Source organism: Pelophylax lessonae (genome assembly GCF_965119305.1).
Source record: "Pelophylax lessonae genome assembly, chromosome: 4".
Classification (NCBI taxonomy): Eukaryota; Metazoa; Chordata; class Amphibia; order Anura; family Ranidae; genus Pelophylax; species Pelophylax lessonae.
The window spans coordinates 485,600,145-485,624,375 of NC_138771.1; the positions used below are offsets into that span (position 1 = coordinate 485,600,145).

The window sequence follows — 24,231 nt, forward strand, 5'->3', positions numbered from 1 at the left end:
GAAGACCAAATATTCACAAAATATTTCACAGCACTAGAGGTCTAGAGCATTGCACACAACAAATACGGTTTCTCCTTCTCAGGTGATACGTGGCTTGCATAAAAGTTTGACACTTCCCTATAGTGCTTTAGTGTGTCTGCCCCTCCTTATTTTCAGAACATTTCCATAGCTGATGGGCGAATAGAAATATATGGGGGTTGGGGTTAAGAGCAATTTCCGCCAATATCTAAAAGTGTTGGTGGGCAGATGATAGGTGCTAAAGGTGTGTGTGCTCCCGAGATGCTGCACTTCATAGCATAATAGACCTGGAACAAGCAGACATTGAAGTCCAAGTATCTGCTCTGTATCCTTGTTTGGGTGAAGTTACTCAAACTATTAAAGTCACCAGATCAGCATGACAGCTGCACAGGTTTCCTTTATCCGTTTGCTGGCAATTTTGGGGGGGGGTGCTGCAAATAAGTGGAATGGCGAAGGAAAAAAATACAAATAAAATTGCTCATAAATATATAGACACCTGTGAAGCTTAATCTCTGGGATCTGCTCACGTTGTATTCCTAGGTCCCTCTCCCCAACAATAAAAACACTGAAATATTTTAATGCTTTACTTTACGATTAAATCATGATTTTAATTCCTGTGATGTAATTGGCTCCTTTTGAAAAATGTGACTTTCACCCTATAACTTCATGGGAATGCACAATGTGGTAGGCGTGTATGCAGGTGGAGCTCCGTGCCGATTCTGGATTAGATGTAAAACTCTCACATAGCCAACCTCTCACCCACATAACCTACCCGCTGCCATCTGTGTCTTTGAAGGACAGTACTATGCTGATGAGAACAGCTATGGGCATTTTTGACAATGAATGTAAGCTCATTACTGGGTGCTGTGCTAATCGCACCCACCTACAGAAGATACATGATGTAAGCATACTTCTTTCTGTAGACTACAACAAAGAGGAAACACATGCATCGGCTGTGAACACTGTATAAACTGTACGTAGTATCAGCTACATACAGTATACAGCACCTTGCTCCAGCAGTGGGACATAAATGTCTCGTCCCGCTCCCAAACAAAATCGAGTCAGTCTAAGCACTGTACAGCCATTAACAGGAAGCCTTGTATTTTGTGAATGAATATAAGGCTTACTCTGATTGGGTGAGGTGGAGAGGCAAGCAGATGATGTCATGATCCTCACCTCAGCCAATGATCCCCACCTCAGCCAATCAAATAAAACCTTCTATTCTTTCATAATATACAAAGCTTCCAGTGAATGGCTGAGTAGCCAAATTTGTTCCGGGAGGGGGGCGGGAAGTTCGCATCCCACTGGCGGAACATGGCACAGTACACTATGTAACGGATTCTACATACAGCGTGCACAGACACTGCATATGTTAGTGAAAGAAATAGTTTCTTTAGACCAGCTTGGTCCAAACAAACAAACTACCGTATTTAAGTTCACTAAATACTGGAGTTAGGTTTTTAACGTTTATCTTCCCTGGTTGACAGGTATTTTAAACTTTGTTGCAGATTCCTTCCAGATTTTGCTCTGAATAAAAAGCAGTTTGTCCTTTAGATAAAAAGATTCTGAATTGGAGTGACATTCATTTAATCAGCTAGTACACATGGAGTTTGCACTCCAAGGGCACTGCCCAATTTCACTTTCAAGGTCTTCTGTGTGGGAGTGGGAAGGTGGAGATATAAATATTGAATATAAAAGCTATAAACTTTGGCCGATAACCCGCATAAAACGCACTTAGCAAGGTCCTGGCAGTACCGAACCATCTCATATAGTTTTTGCTGGCCAACGTTCTCCATGACAACCATTGAACTGATTCGGAAAATGTCCCCAAACCCATAATATAATATACAGTCAGCTCGACTGTCATCCCGACCTGTGAGAAAAAAAAAAAAAAGGAGGCTTATATTATGCTCAAAAAATACATAAATTGATTTTTATGTGTAATAATTTCTGATTTTAGGTGGCAAAATAATTTACCTGCCCGTCCACTTTCCTGATAATAATTTTCCATCGATTTACTCATTGAGTGATGAATGACAAACCGCACATCTGGCTTATCAATCCCCATCCCAAAAGCCACTGTGGCCACAACCACCTGAGAGAAATTAAAATATTAAAGAGTCAATACATAGAAAAGGGATAGACCAGCTATAGGTGGAGTTCAGTGGACTAAGCTATGGCCTTATGTGTTTTGGGTACTTCAGTGGTGGTTCATTAGGCTATATTTTTGTCCATCTTAAAGTGGTAATAAAGCATAAAACTTTTTTACCTTAATTCATTCTCTGCATTAAACTAAAAAAATGCCCCACTACCTGTCCAATCCCACTCTATCCCTACCAGCACTGTGTGTGTCTATGGACACACATAACCAGGCTCAGGACCCAATAAGATTGTGCATAAGCGGGTGCCTCCTTAGCACCCAGCTTGCTATAGAAAGCACCCAAAGGAGGGAGAAGCCAAAAGCAAATGCAGGAACTGCCAGAGGAGGAGAAAAGTGGCCTGTGAAACATTGCTGCACAGAGCAGGTAAGTATAAGCTTGTTCTTAGCTTTTTTTTTTTTTTTTTAATTTTTGCTTTTAGTATCATGTTAGGTTTTTAGATTTCCTACTAACTGCAGCCCATAACATACATGTATGTGGGCAGATCTGCAACCTACCAAAACCCAATATTACTAACATACATTGTAACAACCTGAAAATGCGTTGTAATAATCTGACCACACCTGAATCTTATTCTCAGTCCAGTAAGTGTGGACTTTGGTCTTGTCTCGCGGTTCCATGTTGGCATGATATGTTCCTGCTCGAATTCCCAGTTTCTGTAAATTTATAGTGACTTGTTCGGAATCTTTCTGAGAAAAACAGTATACAATGCCTGCAGAAAAGGGAGAAGGTATAAAAAAAAAAAAAAAAAAAAAAAAAAAAAAAAAAAAAAAAAGAAGGATGAATCACTTCAGTAAAGAGATTTGGACTAATTTACTTTTTGATCTGAAATGTTCACACAAATTGTGAGCTATTCACCTAAATTATCCCATCGTACAGATGATATAGGTATCCAGGATTTACTTTTCACCAATTTATTGTGTGAACATTCTCAAATCCTTTAGTGAACAAGCTTCATATGTCTGGCTAGCCGAAATACACAATGGAAGCACATCTAAATCTGAAGATAAAGATGTAAACATGTAATCGCTTATAATGGGGGTCCTCCATAAGGGCCTAATGCACACATTTTTAATGCTGCTGTCTGTTTTTTTTTTTTTCTTTAAATACCCCTGCTTGACAACCTATGTGTCCATGCACACATAGGCGATTAGAGGCAGGGGTGGCTAGAGGCAGAAAAAAAAAAAAAAATAAGACCACCACTGTGAGCACATCCAGGAGCAGTGGCATTTTGGCAGAAAAAAACTATGTGTGTAAATGAATCTAAATGCGCGTTATGCAAGGGATGTTTAGTGCTCCAGCTAAAGCGGAGTTCCAGCCTCAAAAATTGAAAAAAATCAATTTTGGGCCATCCGCTTGCCGAGTGTCACCTGAAAAAAAAAAAAAAAAAAAAAAAGTGGATGCTCCCGATTTTTTTTTTGTTCACTTACCTTATTATAGAAGAAAATATACTCACCTTTCTTCCACTTCCTCCCTCTGCGGCCACATCCCGCGCCGTCACTTCCGGCTTGCGATGACTCCTGGGAGCTGAACGTCATCACGCCCAGGAGTCAATGCGCCTGCACCGGCCTCACTCGTCACTTCCAGTGCAGGCGCGGCATTCCCTGCTAAACAGCTTCTGGGCATGCCCAGAAGCTATGCAGGGATGCCACGCCTGCACCGGAAGTGATGAGCGGGGCCAGTGCAGGGCATTCTGGGACTCCGACGTCACCAAAGAGGACGCAGAAGAGGACGGGCTGGCTTCAGCTGCCCACACCTGAGATGGCAGCGCTGAAGAAATTTTCAAGGTAAGTATTTCTTCTAAACGGTAAGTGTGACCCAGGACAGTTCAGAGGCTATTGATTGTGGAATGTACTAGCCCTGAGTGTCCCGGGGGTATTTTTATCTAAATTTCACCCCCGAGGCCGGAACTCCGCTTTAATTCATTTCAGTGTTATTCAGCCCATTTAAACAAAATTATCGCTAAAGCGCTTGACACACCTAAAAAGCATTTACACCTGTTTACAAGCATCAAGCATTTTTTTCTGCAAAAACACTGCTGCCAGTAGGAAAGGTGTCTAGGAGAGATGGGCAAACGCCCTGTGTGCATTAAGCCTAAAAATGTCCTAATTTAATAAGAATGGGGAATAAAATACAAAGATAATGAAAAAAAAAAAAAAATGGGAGAAAAGGCATCTTCCCCCTCCATTGAAAAAAAATTCAGCTAGCAAAATGTGCAAAGATGTGACCAAAGATTATAAACTCCCAGGATGAGATGATGATGATTATAACCAATAAATCAGAGCGGTTCCCAATTACAAATCGATACCTATCCAGCTGTCAATACATTCCTTTTTTTTTTAAAAACTTTGTCCATTTGTCAGGCTAGAGTAATAATTCTGAGCAATGCATGTTAAAATGTTGAACCAAATTAAATCCTTCTATGTCCTTATTTGATCCTAAATAGGTAAAAATAAATAAATAAATAAAAAACAAAATGTAAAGGACTTCCTTTTAGGTAGGCAACATAGGCCCCTTGCACACGGGGCGTCTAGTTGCTGCGAGTGTAATCCCTGCATTTTAATGTGCTTGTGAAGCACAGTTGCAGTGTCTGGCACAGTTGCCTGCAGCCTGTCAAAGTCTATGGCAAGCTAAATAACGTACGGCTGGACAGGGCTAAACATTACACCAGATGGCACATGCATTTAGGGTGCAATGCATTCAGGGATGAATGTCTGAAAACAGAGGTATTCTGCGTTTTGGGAATTTGTTCCTGAACATATAGAGCCTCCCGGGTGCACTGAATCGCTGAGATTGCACACACAGCTCTAAATCTTTTTTATTGTTTATTTTACATTTTTTTCTCTATTTTGACACTTTCCTTTTACATTTTTTTTGACCACTTTTATTTATTCCCATTACAAGGAATGTAAACATCCCTCGTAATAGGAATAGGACATGACAGGTCCTCTTTACAGCAAGATCTGGGGTCTATAAGTCCCCAGATCTCGCCTCTAGGCTGGAAAGCCGGAGATAAATAAATTAGAAAAAAAACAAAAAAAAAAAAACCAAAGAAAACACACACGATCTCGGCTTTCCAGCCAAGGCAACGGCAGTGATTGTAACCTTTTGGCCTCCGAAAGGTCATAGAGACTGCAGGGGACCATCTAGCCCGTGGTATTCTCAATGGTGAACTTCTGGCGCCAGTGGGTTCCTTCTCTGGCTCACCGATCGCATGGGCGAGCCGGTAGAAGCAATGGAGGGCAACGGGAGGGGGGGGGGGGTGATGTCCCCTTCCGCCGCCTGTAAAAAACAATCAAGCAGCTGGACAGCTGCCATGATTGTTTTTACGGTGCAGAAAATCGCCTGCTGTAAAAGAAGATATCTATATATGGTGCCTGTAGCTGCAGGCATCATTCAGATATCCCCAAAGTTTGCGACGTCATATGATGTCGTGCGGGCGGGAAGTGGTTAATATGCCGATCATGGCTGGTGGGAGGGGCCAGTGGGGTGCAATACATAGCTTCCTGAGAATATTACAGTACTCTGCCTCAGTATTCCTCTCAAGAACTCTAAACCCTGATGCAAACGTTGAGCTGGCTCTTGGGGGGAGTTCGGAAAATATCAAAATTCCTTGATGGGTGGATATCAGTCTGGAAAAATGGGTGTTACTAAGCAGGCTGCATTTGCTCTAGGCAACACCCACATGTGATGCGGAGTCTCCATGATTAAAAGAACTGAACTCTAAGAAAGAGCTGAAAATCCAATGAGTGAAAGGGGTAGACCAGGGACAGTCAGGCTGAGGAGGAAAGAGCTAGATGATGCTGGATGTTGTCAAGCCAGTTAAAGGGATTGTAAAGGCAGAAGTTTTTTTTTTTTCTATGCATTAAGATAAAAAAAGTCTTCTGTGTGCAGCAGCCCCCCCTCAGCCCCTAATACTTACCTGAGCCCATCTTCATCCAGCGATGTTGCAGGAATGTCTAACCTGCCTCCTCATTGGCTGGGACAGCAGCATGGTACGACTGCCTCCTGCTGCTGTCAATCAAAATCATTCAGCCAATCAGGAGAGGGGGTGGGAAGAGGCCGGGTCACTGCTCCGTGTCTGAATGAATTAGGGAGTTGCAGCTCAGCTCGGGTGCCCACATAGCAAGCTGCTTGCTGCGGGGGCACTCAACAGGAGGGAGGGGTCAGGAGAGTCGAAGAGGGATCTGAGAAGAGGAGGATCGGGCTTGCTCTGTGCAAAACCAACTGCACAGAGCAGGTGAGTATAACATGTTTTTTTTTTTTTTTTAAAACGAGACTTTACAATCACTTTAATAAGACAGGTCTTACCTAACTTTTTGCTTTATTGCATACGCATAGCACTACACAAAGCAGGTTCAGCAGCTAGTACAGACAATATATAGTAAATCAGATGGGATTATTTTCACTCTAAACAAACATGACCCACGTTTATGATCAATTCAAACAAAGCTGTATCAGATCTCGGTCTGCATTGAAAAGTACAGGAGTGTCATTACCGGATTGCCCTTTGTATCGGCCGTTGACCAGTTTGACGATATCCTCTATAAAGTCATTGGTGCTTGAAGGCTTTAGCCGAACCTTAAAGACATTGTTAAAGGAAACCAGTCAGTTAATTTCACAAATACAGATTTGATGGAATCAAGGATTTCGTTTTAAAGAGAGCAAACACATTAATTCTATTCAGCTATAGAACCAGGGGGTCACGCTTTTAGCTCCTTTCAGGGATTTTTTTTGTGAAAGTAGAGGTCTAGGATGGCATAGTTAACAGTGGTGGGGCAGTGAAACAATAGGTATGCAGGCAACTCTACGTTACACCCAAGCCAAGCCACCTTGTGCCTCTAGTGCGCTTTAAGTTTGTGTGACCTCTGTACTTCTGTGCTTCCTGCACTACCGTGCCTCTAAATATTCTATGACCCGTGCACTCCTGTGAACCCAGTATCTCTATTCACTCATGTTTTTTGGGGTTTCAGTGGCTTTTGTGTCCCCCTATAACCCTAGCCTCTACAGGGATCCCAGAACAACCTGCATCTGGGGACTTCATATCACTTTATGGACTCCAGTGACCATGGAGCATCCTGTGACTCCAGTGTGCCATAAGCATTTCTGTGGGAACTGTGTCACCACACAGCTTGAGGTACACTCCTATATTTTCACCTGCTGTATGGTCTTGCTGTCAGTGGATATGGACCACTGTCCATGACAGATGAAGTATAAACACTGGCTTGAATGCTGTTCTGGCTGATCTCAGATGAGTAGATGGGAGTCAGAATGTTGTTGGAAGGGAATCGCTTTGGTATCAGCCAAAGTTAAAACCACAGAGACCCTTCCTACCTCATAGAACAAGTTGGGTCTATTGAAGGAGGCAGTAAAGGTGATCGCCTTCTGAACACAGAGAATTTTCTGGGCATCCTTTAAGACATGGCTAGTTGCTGTCGCAGTCAGACCAATCAGAGGGGCGTTGGGAAACTGGCGTTTTAGGATACCCAGCAGCTTGTAATCTGAAAAACACAAATATTCAATTAAAAAAAAATTAATCCTTTCAGGTCCAATATTCCCAGTAGGTCTCTATGAATGAGCCCAAATAGGAACATCTAGTTGTAGGATGAAGTAACTGAATGATGTGACACCTTTGTGGAACAGATGTCTGCAACTTTCATTTCATCAGCTAAATTCCAACATGCAAGCAGCGCCACACAAATTATAAAAATAAACATATCCCAAAAAATCCATTAAAATCTCAAATATTTTAGAGAAATTATAAAAGTCAGTCCTCGATTGTCCAGTTTGTATGTGGAAGGCTTTAACCCTTTTCACTACTGGTCCAATTATTTCATTTTTTTTTTTGCACACGTTAAAAAAAAAAAACACAAATTTTAGGTCTGAACATTATTTAAAATCCCAAGAAAATTTCTGAAATTACAGACCCTGGAGATTAAAATGGTGGCAGTATCAATTGATGTCACATTATATTTGTGCTAATGTTTACCAAATCTACATTTTCTGTAAAACACTCAAACTAATTTTAGTGTATGTAAATAATATAATCTTCATTTTTCTGGAAAATTTAGAAGAGAGTCTGTGTTAACTAGTGGTGCACTGAAATTTCTGAGGCCGAAACATATTGGCCAAAAATTATGTTTTCAGCATTTTGCCGGAAAAAAAAAAGTGCCAATAATTGCGCAGACACAGTGGCAGCGGGCGCGCCACCAGGTGGGACTCGGGAGTGCACGAAACCCCCCCCCCCCCCCGCGGTTGGGACTCGGGAGCACCTAACCCCCCTCCACCCCGGGGGTTGGGACGCAGGAGCGAGCGCGCCCCTCTCCCGCGCGGTTGGGACGCAGGAGCACGCCCCGCCCACTCGCCCCCCTGCGGTTGGGACTCGGGAGCACGCCCCCAACCCCCTCACCCGCAGTTGGGACTCGGGAGCACTTAAAACCCCCAACTCATATATTTTTAGCAAAGATTCTGGAGAATTAAATGTTGGTCCTTGCACTATTTTTTGTCACGCAGTATTTGCACAGCGGTCTTTCAAACGCAATTGTTGGGGGAAAAAATTAATTTCACTGCATTTAAAAAAAAAACTAAACAGTAAAGTTAGCCCAATTTTTTTGTATATTGTGAAAGATGTTGTCACGCTTAGTAAATACACACCTAACATGTTACGGTTTAAAATTGCGCACATTCATGGAATGGCAACAAACAATGGTACTTGAAAATTTCCATAGGCGACACTTTAAAAAAATGTTTAACAGTTACTAGTTTAGTTACAGCGCAAGTCTTTTTTTAGAATTATTGCTCTCGTTCTGGCGATCGGGCCGATACCTCACATGTGGTTTTAACACCATTTTCCTTTGCGGTCGCGACCTACATATGCGTTTTCTTTCATGCATGAGCTCACGGCAAAAGGGGTGCTATAGGCCTTCTCCCAGTACAACCACTTCTCCGAGCCGACGTACAGATACCTCGATTCGCAGGAAGTGGTTAAAACGTGCACTACCCTGTTAGTATAGGAGTAGTAGTACTACCGTAGTAACATACTACTGTGTATCTCTTTCTAAATACAGTGCCTTGCAAAAGTATTCGGCCCCCTTGAACTTTGCGACCTTTTGCCACATTTCAGGCTTCAAACAAAGATATAAAACTTTTTTGTGAAGAATCAACAACAAGTGGGACACAATCATGAAGTGGAACAAAATTTATTGGATATTTCAAACTTTGTTAACAAATAAAAAAACGGAAAAATTGGGCGTGCAAAATTATTCAGCCCCTTTACTTTCAGTGCAGCAAACTCTCTCCAGAAGTTCAGTGAGGATCTCTGAATGATCCAATGTTGACCTAAATGACTAATGATGATAAATAGAATCCACCTGTGTGTAATCAAGTCTCCATATAAATGCACCTGCACTGTGATAGTCTCAGAGGTCCATTTAAAGCGCAGAGAGCATCATGAAGAACAAGGAACACACCAGGCAGGTCCGAGATACTGTTGTGGAGAAGTTTAAAGCCGGATTTGGATACAAAAAGATTTCCCAAGCTTTAAACATCCCAAGGAGCACTGTGCAAGCGATAATATTGAAATGGAAGGAGTATCAGACCCCTGCAAATCTACGAAGACCTGGCCGTCCCTCTAAACTTTCAGCTCATACAAGGAGAAGACTGATCAGAGATGCAACCAAGAGGTGCATGATCACTCTGGATGAACTGCAGAGATCTATAGCTGAGGTGGGAGACTCTGTCCATAGGACAACAATCAGTCGTATACTACACAAATCTGGCCTTTATGGAAGAGTGGCAAGAAGAAAGCCATTTCTTAAAGATATCCATAAAAAGTGTCGTTTAAAAAAAGTTTGCCACAAGCCACCTGGGAGACACACCAAACATGTGGAAGAAGGTGCTCTGGTCAGATGAAACCAAAATCGATCTTTTTGGCAACAATGCAAAACGTTATGTTCGGCGTAAAAGCAACACAGCTCATCACCCTGAACACACCATCCTCTGTCAAACATGGTGGTGGCAGCATCATGGTTTGGGCCTGCTTTTCTTCAGCAGGGACAGGGAAGATGGTTAAAATTGATGGGAAGATGGATGGAGCCAAATACAGGACCATTCTGGAAGAAAACCTGATGGAGTCTGCAAAAGACCTGAGACTGGGACGGAGATTTGTCTTCCAACAAGACAATGATCCAAAACATAAAGCAAAATCTACAATGGAATGGTTCACAAATAAACATATCCAGGTGTTAGAATGGCCAAGTCAAAGTCTAGACCTGAATCCAATCAAGAATCTGTGGAAAGAACTGAAAACTGCTGTTCACAAACGCTCTCCATCCAACCTCACTGAGCTCGAGCTGTTTTGCAAGGAGGAATGGGCAAAAATTTCAGTCTTTCGATGTGCAAAACTGATAGAGACATACCCCAAGCGACTTACAGCTGTAATCGCAGCAAAAGGTGGCGCTACAAAGTATTAACTTAAGGGGGCTGAATAATTTTGCACGCCCAATTTTTCAGTTTTTTATTTGTTAAAAAAGTTTGAAATATCCAATAAATTTCGTTCCACTTCATGATTGTGTCCCACTTGTTGATTCTTCACAAAAAAATTACAGTTTTATATCTTTATGTTTGAAGCCTGAAATGTGGCAAAAGGTCGCAAAGTTCAAGGGGGCCGAATACTTTGCAAAGCACTGTAGCATGCAATCAATGTGGTATATTTTATTCTTTGGTACAAGACATACTGCAGTGCAGACATAACTACCTTGCATGACAAGAGAGCTGCATTGTTATACAAAAAAGGATTGGTTAGGTTTTTTTTTAATAGCTGCCTGTGGTTTCGTTTTAAAAATGAATTTTTAGTCCTCCCACCCCCCTCAGATTTCACTTCCACTATAGATCAGACTATGCTATTCTTCTGCGCTACTACCAGCAAAGGTAGACCATCTCTGCAGTGTGGAAACATTTGAAAATTTCTGATGAAGACAGCAATCTGCACTGTGTTTTCTCAACAGAAATTTCAAGAGGGGGTACAATGCCAACACATTTTTGGCCAAAAGGTTTGATACACTACCTGAAAATATGTCATCCAGTTCAGCATGCAGAATACAAAAAAAAAAAAAACACAGCCTCCAAAAAAATACCCCAACCACATCAAGTTCAACACCATCCTTGCCTACAATCTTCGAAAAGGCTAAAAAATTTACAAGTGACAGTCCCAAAGCACGTGGCATTCCAGATACAATTATGCAATTTATTGCATTAGACAACCAGCCATTCTCTGTTGTGGCGGACATTGGTTTCTGTAGGCAAATGCAACATATTGAGGCGTGTTACACACTAATAAGCAGAAGCTACTTTGCAGATACCAGTCTACCTGAATTGTTTGGCAGTGTTGCAAAACATGTTCATGAGCTCATGACTACCGACATCCCAGCTCTCAGTTTTACTAACGATATTTGGAGTTCAGACATCAGTCCAACAAAGCATGCTTATGCCCCGTACACACGTGCAGATTATCTGCAGACTTTTGTCTTCAGATTTACCTTTTCTATGTAGTGCAAGGGCCTGCCGGATTGCATACAAATTGAAAGTGTTTAGGTTTGACCTCATGTTATATGGTTTTGGTAAGTCTACAGACAAAAGTCTTCAGATAATCTGCAGGTGTGTACGGGGCATTAGCCTGACAGCGAAGTGGATAGATGCCAAAGTTCAACTGCAAAACATCCTACTTAACGCACACGAGTTTGTTGGATTACACACTGCAGCAGCAATATCTAATGCTTGAAAAACCACGCGACACTTGGCATATTGATAAGTCTAAAGTGCATCTTATTGTTCGAGATAATGAGCTGAACATATGAAAGGCTATGAAGGACATAAAACTTAAAAGCATATCGTGCATTGCACATACCCTACAGTTGGCTCTGAAAGAGAAATTGCAGAGTCAGCGCACCATATCAGAGATACAATGCTCAAAAAAATTAAAGGAACACTTTGAAAACACATCAGATCTCAATGGGGAAAAATATCATGCTGTATATCTAAACTGATATGGACTGGGTAATGTGTTAGGAAAGAAAGGATGCCACATCTTTGATGGAAATGAAAACTATTCAACCTACTGAGAACTAAATTCAAAGACACCCCAAAAATCAAAGTGAAAAAAAAAATGTGTGTAACCAACATTGTTTCTACATAATAAGATCTTTTAATATCGTGAGTCAGGATCGATACAAAAGTGACTAAATATAAAAAAACTACCAAGCGAAAAAAAAAACAAAAAAAAAAAAAAAAAAAACATACAATGCATCTATTACAACATGTTCGAAGGAAAAAAAGTCTTCAGTGATATACAATCAATCCAAAAAATAAACCAAAGAAAAAAAAAAATGTAATCAGTCCAAAGGATCAACGGATAATCTTGCCACCTCTGTGTGAGATAATCAACTCATAAATAGGTGCTCAAAAAATACTCCACCACCAGTGAATTCTAGCAGCTCACCTCCAGCTTGGACTCCTGTTTCCCCAGAGAGTCAAACAACGCTTTCCCCATTAGGGATAGTCAAACTCTGACTGGATGGATGGAGGTCTCTAGATGCATCAGGATCCCAATTTTTTTCTCATATATAATGGTCCACCATAGGGAACAAAAACAATCTATCTAGGGCTCTCTGTCAAAGTTTTTATCATCACATAAATGAAAAGAGCTCACTCACATAATGTAGCACTAAGCCATGCCAGCTGTAATGTGCTCCTAAAATACATCCACTGGCTTTCAGCTGTAATATCAGTGATGGTCGTGGGTATAAGCCAAGTGTCAGCTCCTGCCTCCAGACGCGTTGCGTTCTCAAACTAACTTCCTCAGTGGGGTCATCCTGTTCCTTCTTGCACAAAGGAGCAGATACCAGTCCTGCTGATGGACCTTCTACGACTCTGTCCATTTCTTCTAAAGACACTGCCTGTCTCCTGGAATCTCCTCCATGCTCTTGAGACTGTGGTGGGAGACACAGCAAATCTTCTGGCAATGGCACGTATTGATGTGCCATCCTGGAAGAGTTGGAATGCCTGTGCAACCTCTATAGGGTCCTGGTATCGCCTCATGCTACCAGTAGTGACACTGACCCTAGCCAAATGCAAAACTAGTGAAAAACAGTCAGAAAAGAGGAGTAGGAACATTTTTTTTAGTGGCCTCCACCTATAATACCATTCTATTTTGGAGGTTGTCTCATTGTTGCCGATCTAGTGCCCCTGTTTTTTCATTTACACCAAAAGCAGCTGAAACTGATTAAACAACCACCTCTTCTACTTAACTGACCAGATCAATATCCCAAAAGTTTATTTGACTTGATGCTATACTCTGATTAAAAAAAGTGTTCCTTTTTTTGAGCAGTGTATATAGATTTTTTTTAAAACTATCATTTACGGTTTTCAGCACCAAAATTTCACATACGGTGCACCTCTAGAAGTAACTATATACCAAATCCCAAAACTGCGTACTCCAAAAAAAAAAAATACAGTACTCAAAACGGTCCATAGACAAGGCTTTAAAACCCTTCACAGGTCATAAAATTTAGACAACAGTGACTGGGGATCCTAGAACATTTCTACATGTTCCTCATAATATAGCAAATCTTCATTTGCTTTTAAAGCGGTTTTAACTAAATACAAATAGGTATCTTTATGCCAACACATTTTCTAAATGACAGTATAAATAACAGCTGAATTTGGATTGGTTGCCATGGGCACTGTCAGCCTTCCCTCTCGTCACCAGTTTATATAGGCATTAACATTGGATTGCTCACCTGGTCGGAAGTCGTGACCCCACTGGCTGCAGCAATGAACCTCATCCACTGCAATCCTCGCTAGCTGCCCCGCTTGATAGGCCTTCTCCAGCCGTGACATGAACAGTTTACTCTTGGCAATTTTCTCTGGTGTAACGTACAGGATTTTCATTTTTGAATTGCGGTTAATCATCTCGCTGTGCACCCACTTCACGTGTTCCTGGAGTGAATACGCACACAGGAGGACAACATAACTTATACACTTACAGTCCAATTCTATACAAGCCGCGATCACTTTATACTGCAGTGTTTTAAATGAAGAAATTGCGGCCAGGCTTTAATTCTTCCACACACAGAAACAAGCGAGAGTTTCCAAATCAATCATTAATGGAGATGGATAGATAGATAGATAGATAGATAGATAGATAGATAGATAGATAGATAGATAGATAGATAGATAGATAGATAGATAGATAGATAGATAGATAGATAGATAGATAGATAGATAAAGAAAAAAGACTTCTCTAAAGTTTAAAACGACTAGGGAAAGGGGGGGGGGATCATTACTATAAGCCATTACCCTTTAATTAGCTTCCCTCTAGAGCAGGGGTAATGAATTAAAATTCAAGGAGGTCCGGTCGCTAAAATTTTCTTTGGGCCGTGGTCCGAATCTGAAGTCTGTGCTATGACTCAGAAAGATGGGCAAAACAAAACGTGTCCACCAGCGTTGCTCTTAACATAAAATATGCCCATTTGAGTGCCCCTTAACATAGAATGTGCCCATCAGAGTGCCCCCTAGCATAAAATTTGCCCATCAGCGTGACCCTTAACATAAAACAAGGGGCACGCTGATGGGCACATTTTATGTTAGGGGGCACTCTGATGAGCACATTTTATGTTAGGGGGCACGCTGATGGGCACATTTTATGTTAGGGGGCACTCTGATGGGCACATTTTGTTAGGGGGCACACTGATGGGCAAAACAAAACGTGTCCATCAGTGTTGCTCTTAACATAAAATATGCCCATTAGAGTGCCCCTTAACATAGAATGTGCCCATCAGAGTGCCCCCTAGCATAAAATTTGCCCATCGGCGTGACCCTTAGCATAAAATTTGCCCATCAGCGTGCCCTCTAGCATAAAATGTGCCCATCGGCGTGACCCTTAGCATAAAATTTGCCCATCAGCGTGCCCCCTAGCATAAAATGTGCCCATCGGCGTGACCCTTAGCATAAAATTTGCCCATCAGCGTGCCCCCTAGCATAAAATGTGCCCATCGGCGTGACCCTTAGCATAAAATTTGCCCATCAGCGTGACCCTTAACATAAAACAAGGGGCACGCTGATGGGCACATTTTATGTTAGGGGGCACTCTGATGAGCACATTTTATGTTAGGGGGCACGCTGATGGGCACATTTTATGTTAGGGGGCACGCTGATGGGCACATTTTATGTTAGGGGGCACGCTGATGGGCACATTTTATGTTAAGGGGCACGCTGATAGGCAAAACAAAACGTGTCTATCAGCGTTGCTCTTAACATAAAATATGCCCATTAGCATAAAATATGCCCATTAGAGTGCCCCTTAACATAAAATGTGCCCATCAGCGTGACCCTTAACATAAAATAAGGCGCAAGCTGATGGGCACATTTTATGTTAGGGGGCACTCTAATAGGCATATTTTATTTTATCGGGCACTCTAATGGACACAAATGTGTGCCCCTTAACAAAATATGCCCATCAGTCTGCATTTTCTAAAAATGTGCCCCACATACCTTTGGGAGCGAAAAATGCGGGAGCCAGGAGCAACGAACATCGGGGCGGCAGGGCATGCATGTGATGTCCCGCCCCAGTTCGCGGCTAGGCTGAGTGTGAGAGTCAGGAGCCGCAGTTAGGAGCAGGGGGGCGGGGCACGCACATGACGTCACACCCCAACTCGCGGCTGGCTGGGAGGGAGCCGAAGAAAGAAGCAGGGGGCGGGGCGCACACACGGAATGTCACTGGTTGCTGGGACACCAGCGGTCCCAGCAAACCAATGACTACTTACAGTGGCGGCCTGACGGGTCCGGGCGGAAGCATCGTGCGGGCCGCTCCTGGACCGCGGGCCGCCATTTAGTGACGGCTGCTCTAGAGCAATATTTTCATTTTTTATTTGTATTAATCTAAAAACAAAAGCATAGAAATCTAGTAGTTACCCCTTCCTTCTGTTTTTTTGCCTTTATGGTCAAGTTCTACACAGAGATGCTCGCATGCAGAATATGGTACATGCAACCTTGTTATTAATGAATATGCAACCATTGGATAATTTCATGTAGCAATTGCAGAGGTTGTATACCTGGCGACATTGGCAGAACTACCAGAGTCATAAAGGTCACACTTGCGACCGGGCCCTGGCATTTCGGTACTGTCGGGTAGCCCCAGCAGGGTTGCTTGCTGCAGAATTCTGAGCTGAGAGCATCTCTCTCATACAGCTCGGAGCCTGCACTGACAGTTCCCCCCTCCCTTGATGGGCGACGAGAGAGACTGTCTGCTCCTTCTCCTCCCGCCCCTCTCCTCCTGTGTGCACCGCGGGAAGTATGAAGTTAAGCAGCTGAATTTAATCAATCATTCAGCTGCTGGGTTTCACACTTCCCATGGTGTACAGAGGAGGAGAGGGGTGGGAGGAGAAGGAGCAGACCAGCTCTCTCCTCTCCCATCCGTGCAAGGGAGGTGGGAGGCGGGAACTGTAGGAGCTTATGAGAGAGACGCTCTCAGCTCAGAGCCTTGTTGAGGAGGCACTGATAGGTGGCACAGGCGGCACCGATGGGCTGCACTGATAGGAGACATTGATAAGCACTGATAGGTGGCATTAATAGGCAGCACTGATGATCAGTACTCTGATTATTAGTGTAAACAAAGTACTGACAGTCTTGCTGGGTAACAGCTCTCCTTTCCTGACACAGTGTGGGAGGAAAGGCCTGCCGATAACATGGTAAAGGGCCACTGTGATCGTCTCCTTAACATGATCTGATCAGCAGAGCAGTAAGAGTGCACTGGATGCAGGCCCCAGGGAGCAAGCGGGAGGCAGGGTTCTAGGAGGATGTCCAAAATTGGAAGCCTAGGGCTTGGATGGAAGGGGGGGGGGGTTGCAATGGGGCCCTGAGAGTGTGTGTTGTTGGGCCTAAAGAAGAATTGTGTTGTAAGGTGCATACATAGTCTAAATGTCTACCTCCTTAGTGTCCTTGGTAAATATATAAGTGGGTCATATATAAAACATCGATATCATAAAATCAAACACTGGTTCCTAGGTAAACTCTTATACAGTGATTATAAAATGTGAAACAAATATGTATCAAAAAAAAAAAAAATCGCAACTGAATGGCGTGATCGCAAAATCACAATATTGCAATAAAATCGCATAAAGAAAAAAAAAATCCTTAAAAAATGCAACATGTGTATGCAATTTATAAGTGGAACCATAGTATTACCAAAAACAAGTGCAACCAATGTCTGAAACATTCCTCCTTCGTGTCCTTTATAAATAATATTGGTGAATACACAAATACACAGCGGGAAGGGAAAGGATGTTTCTTAATCTTCCCCTTTTTCAGCATCCTTAAATCATTTGGGGTAATCCCAGGTCCCCAGGAATAACAGGAGAGATTGGGAACCATGGTGGGGGGGGGGGGGGGGCGTAACAACACCCGTACTGTAAAAACAATCACCTTTACATGACAACCAGGGGCCAAGGTAAGAAAACAGAATACTGCAGTCATTAGTTTGCTTTTAACCCTTCACATTCTAGACCAGTCAGTCATTCTTAACTCCAATTTGAGGGCGCCTGCATAATTCAATTAAGTCACTTGGCAAAGCCAGCAGCAAGACTCCAATGATCTTCATAGCTGTCTTCAAAGTAATAATTTAGCTTTTCAGAAGAAATGAAAAGATGAACATCCTACACCTCCCATGTCCCCACAGGTCCCCGCTTCACTTACCTCTGTGGGTGATACAATTTCACTGTTCATGCAGCCTGGTAAAGCAGTCCTGGGGTTTGAAAACCATGCTGTACTTCCTGCTTTTGCTAGGACGTCAAGATGGATCAAAGGAAGAACAGCATGGTATGCAGAAACCCTAGACCACTGCACCAGGCTGCAAAGATGGTGAAATTGTATCCCCCACCGGAATAAGTGCAGGGGGTGTGTGTGTGGGGTGTGTTAGTTAACCTTTTCTGAAAAAGTGAACTATCACTTTAAGGATGGCATTCTGACCACCAGCATAAAAAAAAAAAAAGGTACATTCTCCCTACTTTCCACCAATGTAATTGCCATTTTTCCCCATTGCCCTCCACTTTACTGGCTTTAATTGGCTAAGTAAGGGTTCCCCAACACCTGAAAATTATTTTAGGTGTTCCTCTGGGATAAAAATGTTGAGACGGGCCGCTTTAGATGTACATAATACAACCAGAGAGGCAAAGTGGTTAAATATGCCAGTGACATGAACTGATTCCACACAATTCCTAGAGTACTGACCTTACTGCTTGCTGCGTTCAGAGAGGTGGCAGAGATCCCCAGTCGCTCCAGTACCATCAGCTGATCTTCCATCAGGGACACAAGTGGACAAATCACCAGCGTGAAACCTAAAATGTGAAGCAAGTTATGCAAAGAAAGGGCAGGGTTAAGTTTATTCTATAAGAAGAGAACAACTTCTTCTCTACATTGGTTGGGCGAGGAAAGTCAGACACTAACACTATTATTTGGAGCATGGACGGGCTGCACTCACCCACACCTCTAATATTACCCTTACATGCTACAGCAGTGGTCTCCAAACTTTGGCCATTTGCTTGCCTTGTATCTGACCCTCAAGGCAAAATTTCTCCCATGTACACAAACAAGCAGGTACCATTCCTTCCACAGACACCTACAGTGGTGAACCATTCCTCTCACTGACACCAACAATAGGGCATTTTCCCTTCCAATGACACCAATGATGGGACACAGTTCTTATCCCGAACACCAGCACTGAGGCATAATACCTCTCACTAATATACACTGTAAACAAGTAGACATTATTCTTTCCACCAATACCAACGATGGGGCACTATTCCTCCTACTGATACCAACGATGGGGCACTATTCCTCTGACTAATACCAATGATAGGGCACTATTCCCTCCTACTGACGCTGGGGCATTTTCTACTTTCCACTGGCCACTTCAGCCCCCCTAAAGTCTGAAAGACAGTAAACCAGCCCTTTGCTTAGAAAGTTTGGAGAACCCCTATGCTACAGGATAGAGGGATTCAAGGATTGCATATAAAGCACTGTATACAAGTATTAGGAATGTATTGAGAGTATACCCATTACTGTGAACCTATAGAGAGAAACCAGGGACAGTGATGGGAATTAAAGAGTGGTGAAGGCAAAAAGTCTGTACCTTCTAAATTGAGAAAACAGAGCCGATCCTGAAAGGTGCAAGTCCCCTTTTGCTGTGATAGACTCACCCAGGACAAAGGCTTTTGGAGGGGACTGCAGACTAGCCTCTTGCCTACGGGCCCTGGGAAGGGAACGCTACGCTTTGTGAGGTGTATGCTGGGGGGACCCTTGGAGTAATGTTACTTTGGATTCAAGTCCATGTCTCCTCCAGACACACAGACTCTGGGACCCCAGGCCCGGGGTCCCCATTAGGACCTAGCTGCCCATTACCAATAGGGACTGCTCCACACAGTCAGTCAGACTCATAGCAGATGCTAAAATCAGCTCAAACACCTGTCTTCCACTCATTGTTAATTGTGCTAATTAACTCACATATTGTCTGCTAAGGGATGTGTTTATACTTGTAATAATTTGTATTTGTACTTCATGAGCTCGATGCCGGCAATTCTACAGGAATGAGACCTTTGATTGTCTAGGTGGCTAGGTAGTTAAATCACTGTCAGCTATTAATAAGTAAGAAATACTTCCTGATGACGCATATCGGATTGCGAAATGCATTGTGGTCTAAGCCTCATTTCCTGATCTTACGACGTCATATCCAGCTTTTAAATATGGTCACCCAGCTCACAAGGATCACGCGCGTTGGATATACCTGGATATTTCCTATCCACACCTGGATACTTTATTTATCCACTTCAGGATTATCACTATATGGACTGAAATGTCACTTGAGTGACAACCAGCACGATAAAAAATCACTTCTATTATAGTATTGATCCACTGTACAAGTCACCTTTAGGCACTAGTATATGATCACAAGTGCCACCGGCACTGATAAATATTTCACCTGCATCTTTTAATCAGTTAAATAACTAGCACTTTAAATTCGAATCCTAATCATAATTTGCACCTGGAACTTTATATCAATTAATTACCCATTGATGTTCACTTGTTCCTTTATACCAAGCACTGTATTGAGCAGTTATTTCACTTTACCAGGACATACAAACCGTATGGTTCATCTATACCTGGAAAGCACTGCACTTTCAGTAATTGTTTTACCACTGCACATATTTATTGCGTTTATTTTGTATGCCACATACAGCTGTATTTATGTATATTTGAGCTGATTTTATTGTGTCACATCACATCCATTTATACACATTTTAGTTTATTCATATATCAGGTGATATACTTCATTTTTATCAGTGCCCTTATATCTTTATATTTACTGTCAGCTATTAGTTGCTAGTAGGAATGTAGTATACGGTTTGTGCTGGTTGTTCCTTGGATTAATTATATTTCTGTATACAATTTCATCTGCAAACGAGAATTTAAATTAGATACCTGACCTGGTGGGGTATATATTCTGTGTGCATTTGTTCAAAACAGTTCTAGATTTGCAGCTAAAACTAGTTTTGCCTAGTTCTTGGTTGCAATATGCGGCTATAATATCTGATATCCATGTTTAAGACTGGAGGAAGCAGAACATACTGACGGAAGCACTCAAACACAGTGTGGGACGGTTCCGTCACAAGTGCGACCTGCTCCATTTTCTAGGCTTGTCTGTGCCAGAGCAGGAGAGCTGGATTTCCTGCTCTGCCTCCTTCTGCTATCTTTCCTTGTCTATAGTGTTGACTGCACAGCAAGAGGGAGGTATGTGAGCGGTCTGCCAATTTACCAACAGACAATTCCAATTCCGTGTGCCAGGTTGGTCTGAAGAGGATCTGCTGCAGTTTACTATATTGAAAACAGGTGTGAACCCTTTGGTTACCTAGTATTGTCAATGGGCTCAACAATAACAGGTGCTGCAGCAACTAACAGCTGGAATCTGAACTCAACATGGTTCAATGCATGTATTTGCCCACACACAATAGATCAAATATCATCCAAAGCTTTTATTGAATGACGATCCCATCACACAGGGTCAAGTGTGTAGGTGTTAACTATGGGGGTCTGCCTAGGAACTTCCACACCTCCAGACTGACATCCACTCAAAGCATTTTGATATTTGCATTTCAGGAGGCCATGTACAGCACACTAACAGTCCCTCCCATCAGCCATGAATGGCCTGTATTTCATAGAAAAACACAGAGGGTCTAAAATAGGGCATGTAATGAGAATTGAGAGTTCTATCTAAAATATTCATTATCATGTTGATTGGGTGGGGCTAGGGAGACAAAATTTAAGTAGATTACATTTTAGCTAGAAAGAATGACACTGTACATTATCTGTAAAATAGTCGCATGGGAAGGAGAGGAAGTCTGTATATGTGCTCCTGGATCATCACTCACCAGGTCTGACTGAAAATACAATGACATTTGTGAATACTGACAGTTTAAGTTGCACAAACAGATAGTCTGCAAAAATGGCAGATGTTGGGTTTGTGCATTCGTTTTTTCCCAGTAAAAAGGAAACAAAGCGAAAGAGAACTGGTTATATTTTATTAAAATGGAGCTTTTAACAGAGATGAACAGAATTAAACAGGGGCCTCACCAGTCCAGTTTTAGGAAGTTTCCTGGTCTGTTGGTCTGTTGAAATGTTATGTTTACACTCATCTCTACATCTAGAGAACTGCTTTAAGGTCAGGGAGGATAACAAATACAAAAAGTGTGCTCTTTTCTTCACTCTGTATCTCAGCATTTCTTTACCAGGGTGTCGTAAGAGGTTGCCCAAGGTGCTGCAAGCACGGGATGCAATATGCCCTGGAACAGAGTCCTGTGTTCCCATGATTTTGGCTAGTGGACCTCCAGCACTATATTAACCAATGATGCTCTACGGCCAGGAAGAATGGAGTAAAATGCTATGGTATTGGGGGCCAGTGCGTCCATATCATGGCAATGCATAACTTTGATCCAGGGCAGGCAGCATGCAGGGCTGCTCCTAGCATTCAAGAGACAATGGAAGTGTGCCTCTTTTCAGACCTGCTCTGTCACCTGCCCTCTGTCATACTGCTGAAGCCATAAGGTAGGATCTAATAAGACAGGGCTCTGACGCGATAAGAGGACTCTGTTATGGGGACTCTGATGTAAAAGGGGTGGCCTCTGATATAAAGTTAAATACATCAAGGCTGTTGCATTTATAGTTCCAGGCTCAGGTATTCCATTGAAGATAGAAAAAAAGAAATAAATTAAATGTTACTTAAGTTTTAGACTGGGGGGGGGGGGGGGCTCTTGACGACATTTTGAATGCTTTTGAAGGATGCTGCGACTGATAAACACTGCTGTAGACCATCATGTATTGCAGCTCCAACACCAGCTAATCCAGGAGTATCCTCATTTGCCGGCCCCTTTAGAAACCGTTTAAAGTGTAGTTATATTTTCAACACATTTTTCAATATTTCCACATAAGTAGAAATAAAACCTAACCCTTGCATCATCTGTGATTTACGTTGAAGGGATTCCAGAGAAGACTTTCTTTGAGGGGGCATAATTTTTTTATCACCATTCTTGTCCTACTGTTACATTGCATTTCAATGCTGCAAAGTGAACACAATGTGGACCCCCCCCCCCCCCCCCACTGACCACGCTTACCTTTTGAGCACACAGCCGGCAGTTGATAGCACAGACTCTTTCCACCTCCAGTTGGCATGATGAGGAAAACGTCTTTCCCGGCCATTGTAGCGTTTATGGTTTCTAATTGTAAGTTCCGGAAGGTATCCAACTTGAAAGAATTGCGCAGCTCCTCCCTAACTTTCTGCGACCAGTCAAAGTCTGATGAAAAGAAATTGACAAAGTCAGCATGGTGGTATCCATGCAACACAGGACAATTATTTTTTAAAGGATGTTTTGGACCCACTCCGCCAAAAGTAACTCCATATATAGAACCAACAACATTCATAGCTCTGTCCTCAGACCTCCTCTGTTCTCTATCTATACCTCCTCCCTGGGTCAGAGAACAGCCTCTCACAGCTTCCACTATCATGTCTATGCCAACGACAACCACATCTCTATCTCTCTTCATCTCCAATTACCTTGAGAATCACTAATTTACTGACATATCAGTATGAATATTACACCACTTCCTAAAACCCAATCTTTCCAAAAGTTAAGTATCCCATTCAATTTCCGAACTAACAGATATAACCATAATGCAGGTGTTCAGATGTCAGTTTTTAAAAACAAAACACAGAACAAGAAGGCCAAATAGACAGAATGTAAATGTTCTTTTTTTTTTTTTTTGGAAAATCCTTGTTCATAATTAGGGTTTAACCAAGGAGGAAGAATCTACACATGCGACAATCCAGCATGAAGATACTGTATAAACACTGACTATATAAAAAAAAATCACTGTTTAGATAAAAAAATACAATATAGCTCACAAAAAAAAAAAAAAAAAAAAAAAAAAAAAACCACACAACAATTTCTCTTTAATTAAAGGCAAAGTCTGAATGGAGTGCAATGGTGGAATTCACCTTCTTTGTTCCAATTGTCTGTAGACTGAGTGCTGGCCCCGGCCTCGTCATCATCCGATAGGGTCTGAATCTTCTTCTTCAAACTGTTCTTCCTCTGCAATAGTTCCTGCTGCCTCTCCACCAGCTCCTGAATCTGCGCCTCGATGGCCTGTAATTCTGAGCTGACTTCCTCCAACTCATCTACCAGTACTGCAACATCAGAGTGAGAGAGAGAGGGGGAGAGAGAGAGAGAGAGAGAGAGAGAGAGAGAGAGAGAGAGAGAGAGACACAGGGGGGGGAGTCAGCCTTTGAGGTGGCACCTCCATCTAAGATGTCAACAAATTTATACACTGACCATGAAACAGGAAAACCATTGGTTAGAACTCTCCACTATTAACAATGCCTATTACTGTACTACTAATCAAAATTGTACACTTCTCTGCAATGCTCCTTCATCTAGCCAACTCTCCTCTCCTGACT

The 24,231-nt window shown here is 42.4% G+C and overlaps 1 protein-coding gene across 2 annotated transcripts in view; it reads right to left on the bottom strand.

The window, feature by feature from the left end:
* The window catches only part of RECQL (RecQ like helicase), a 46,519-nt gene that overhangs the window by 21,273 nt on the left and 1,015 nt on the right, over window positions 1–24,231 (bottom strand). For both annotated transcript variants that reach the window (XM_082254268.1, XM_082254267.1), the window contains exons 2-10: window positions 23,773–23,961; window positions 22,892–23,071; window positions 18,459–18,565; window positions 13,973–14,171; window positions 7,512–7,678; window positions 6,677–6,758; window positions 2,741–2,889; window positions 1,996–2,113; window positions 1,753–1,891 (exon numbers count right to left, since the gene is read on the bottom strand). In XM_082254268.1, the coding sequence (XP_082110394.1) occupies window positions 1,753–1,891; window positions 1,996–2,113; window positions 2,741–2,889; window positions 6,677–6,758; window positions 7,512–7,678; window positions 13,973–14,171; window positions 18,459–18,565; window positions 22,892–23,071; window positions 23,773–23,961 (1,330 nt within the window). The remainder of the gene's footprint in view (window positions 1–1,752; window positions 1,892–1,995; window positions 2,114–2,740; window positions 2,890–6,676; window positions 6,759–7,511; window positions 7,679–13,972; window positions 14,172–18,458; window positions 18,566–22,891; window positions 23,072–23,772; window positions 23,962–24,231) is intronic.